General features: G+C 46.2%; 1 protein-coding gene across 1 annotated transcript; it reads right to left on the reverse strand.

Annotated features, from left to right (window-relative positions):
* Window positions 1-800: 800 nt before the first annotated feature.
* On the reverse strand, window positions 801-2,548 carry LOC142425790 (protein aurora borealis-like). The gene is given in 3 exon segments (XM_075531169.1): window positions 801-1,939; window positions 1,942-2,255; window positions 2,294-2,548. Coding segments are annotated over 3 exon segments (1,605 nt in total). The 5' UTR covers window positions 2,446-2,548.
* Between the last annotated feature and the right edge of the window lie 268 nt (window positions 2,549-2,816).

A 2,816-nucleotide genomic window follows, 5' to 3' on the forward strand; every position in this document is an offset into this window, starting at 1 on the left:
TGACAAACATAGATTCCTCTAATTTTTTAATGCTTCCTCCTCCTAACCTATCTCCCACCCCCCCACTATCATGATCCCAGTTCTACCTGACAAACCGGGCTAGAATGGAGCGCATACACTGGTACAGATAAGAGATCTTGACACACAAATCCAGGACAGTTAAACCCCCCTGGAAAAGCAATGGGAGTAGCGATACCATGAGGGTAGGGGGAACATAGGGAGAGAAGGGAGGAAGGGCAAACTGATTGCAAGGATCAGGATCAATGTATAACAACCCACCCCCTAGGGTGATGAACAACAGAAACATGGGTGAAGGGAGACAGCAGATGGTGTAAGATATGAAAATAATAACAATTTATCAAGGGTGCATGAAGGGGACGACGGTTGAGAGTTGATATCAAGGGCTCAAGTAGAAAGAAAATGTTTTGAAAATGATGATGGCAACATGTACAACCGTGCTTGGTACAATTGATGTATGGATTGTTGTAAGAGCTATAAGAGCCCCCAATAAAACGATTTACAAAAAAATTTTTTTCACAATTTATTATTTTATTAACATAATTACAAAAATAGATTTAAAAATAAACTTCAGCAAGTTGCCGAGGTTCCGGGAGCTTCTCTGTGGTCCTATGTCTTCACATTTGGAGGGAAATCATGTTTGCTGGTGGAAGCCCTTTTCTCTCCATCACAATTTCATTGTTGACGCTATGCATTAAAAGCTTGGAGCTACTGGACCAGTCTTTGGTTCTGCGCGAGGTAGTCTCTGGGCTGCTGCATGCACAGGGGTTTGTTGCTGGCTTTCAGCACCTCTGGGTTGTGTGGTCTCCCTTTGTATTAAGAAATGCAGATTTATTCTTAACGCCACAGGTCTGCGCATCGCTTTCTTCGCAGTAACTCTCCGCCCCAACCGTATCCGTGATGTTGCTTCCATACGTCTGTGTAGTGTAGCCACTGTCCATCTGCATGTTACTGTTCTCAGAGGGGATGACACTGCTTTCTGCAAGAGGCACCATGCCCATATGAGAGTGTTCGATACTGAAAGCGATTCCACTCATAAACTCAGCCACGGGGAGACTCCGATTGTGAACCGCCTCCTTTAGGTGGAACGGGTCCTCGTCGGCTGTGTCCGCGGGATCTGCCATATGCACGGTGTTATTCTCCGCCTCCACCTCGACATCCTGCAAGAGCGCCAGATCTTTCTCAGAGGCGCTGGCCTGACTCTCCGTGAGAGACATGGCTGTCACCACTAAATGTGTGCCATGTGGCAAAGCACCGCTGTCCACCTGCTGCTGCTGCGCCCCGGCAGCAGCATCTGCGGCTGCTATCGAGATGTCAAGGGGAGGTGTGTTCTCTTTCTCTTCTTCATCTTCGCTGTGAGTCTCAAGGGCAAAAGGAATCCGAATCAGCGAGGCCCGATACTGAGCACCACGGCCACACATCTCCAGTCGCATGGGAGACCAGCTTTGAACTGAAGAGTGGCCATCTCGATAAGGACTTCCCAAGTGCGGATGAGTAATCCCATGAGGAGTTGGTCTAGATGAAGCATCCGGAGAATGAAATGCAAGCTTCCTTTGTTCTGAGAGTGGTACCTTTCCTATTTGAAATGCAATTAGTGACAATGTGGGTGAAGAAATAGGGGAATGACTTGCTATGCTTCCCAGGCTGTATTTTTTCACATTATCCTGAATTGGGCTAGAAGAAAACTGCCCCGAGCTTGGTGTTTGGGCAGGGCTCTTGCTTCGTACAGGAGACAGATCTATTGAACAGAAAACCTCAAGTGATGCCTGGGTTTCACCATGAGAACTGCGGGGAGAAGCTGGAGAGGAGTCAGACAAACTTCCATTCCCATCCAAGAACAGCTTTCTTCTGAGAGATGAAGAGCTGAGGTTTCCCGGAGACTGGTCTGGATATTCATCAGCTTTGAAATAGTCACCGAGAGCAGCGTCTGGCAGGCAGCATGGCTTTTCTCAGAATGAACGGTCAACTTTCTTCCAATTGGAGATTCACTATTTATGTTTATACATTTACTGGAATGATGCTGCGCCAGCTGCTTTCCTTGATCCATCCATGGAGAGGGCACGATGGCGTCTTTGGTGAAAAACTCTTCAATGGCTTTTTGTCTTTTGTCTTCCACATCTTTATCTATTCGCGAATGACTTAAGTATAAGGCTTGGCGATGAATGTCCTCTGGGTCTATTTCTACAGGATTTATTACAGCTAGTTGATCAATAGACCATCTAAATTTCCCTGGAGTTTGACTGAATCTCTCTGGATAACATCAAACTCATCAATCGGTAACTTTGCACATTTGAAGACAGACGGGCTGGAAAGAGTTTGCTCGTGGAGGTTACAATAGTCACTAGGACTTTCGAAAAGGTTTAAAACAGGGATCCTTCCTGGAGTTTCTGGTGTTATTTGCATTCTCGATTCTTTGGCATCTCCCATAGCACAGTGCGAAAGCTACTGGCATGTACAAAGAGGAAACCACGCTCCCCGGGGCGGAAAGCCCTCCCTAGCGACTCCAGGGTGCTGCCTGCCGAACGAGGTGCTGCCCCAGAGCGCAGAGCAGGCCGACTCTTTCCAAAAAAAATTTTTTTTAATAAATAAAAAATAAAATAAATTATCAAGGGTTCGTGGGGGAAGGGGGAGCAGGAAGGGAGGGGGAAAATGAGGAACTGATACCAAGGACTCAAGTAGAAAGCAAATGTTTTTGAGAATGATGAGGGAAACAAATGTACAAAAGTGCTTGACACAACGGATGTATGTGTGGATTGTGATAAGAGTTGTACAAGCCCCAATAAAATGATTTAATTATT

This window comes from Tenrec ecaudatus, chromosome 14 (genome assembly GCF_050624435.1).
Source record: "Tenrec ecaudatus isolate mTenEca1 chromosome 14, mTenEca1.hap1, whole genome shotgun sequence".
In the NCBI taxonomy this organism is placed as follows: domain Eukaryota; kingdom Metazoa; phylum Chordata; class Mammalia; order Afrosoricida; family Tenrecidae; genus Tenrec; species Tenrec ecaudatus.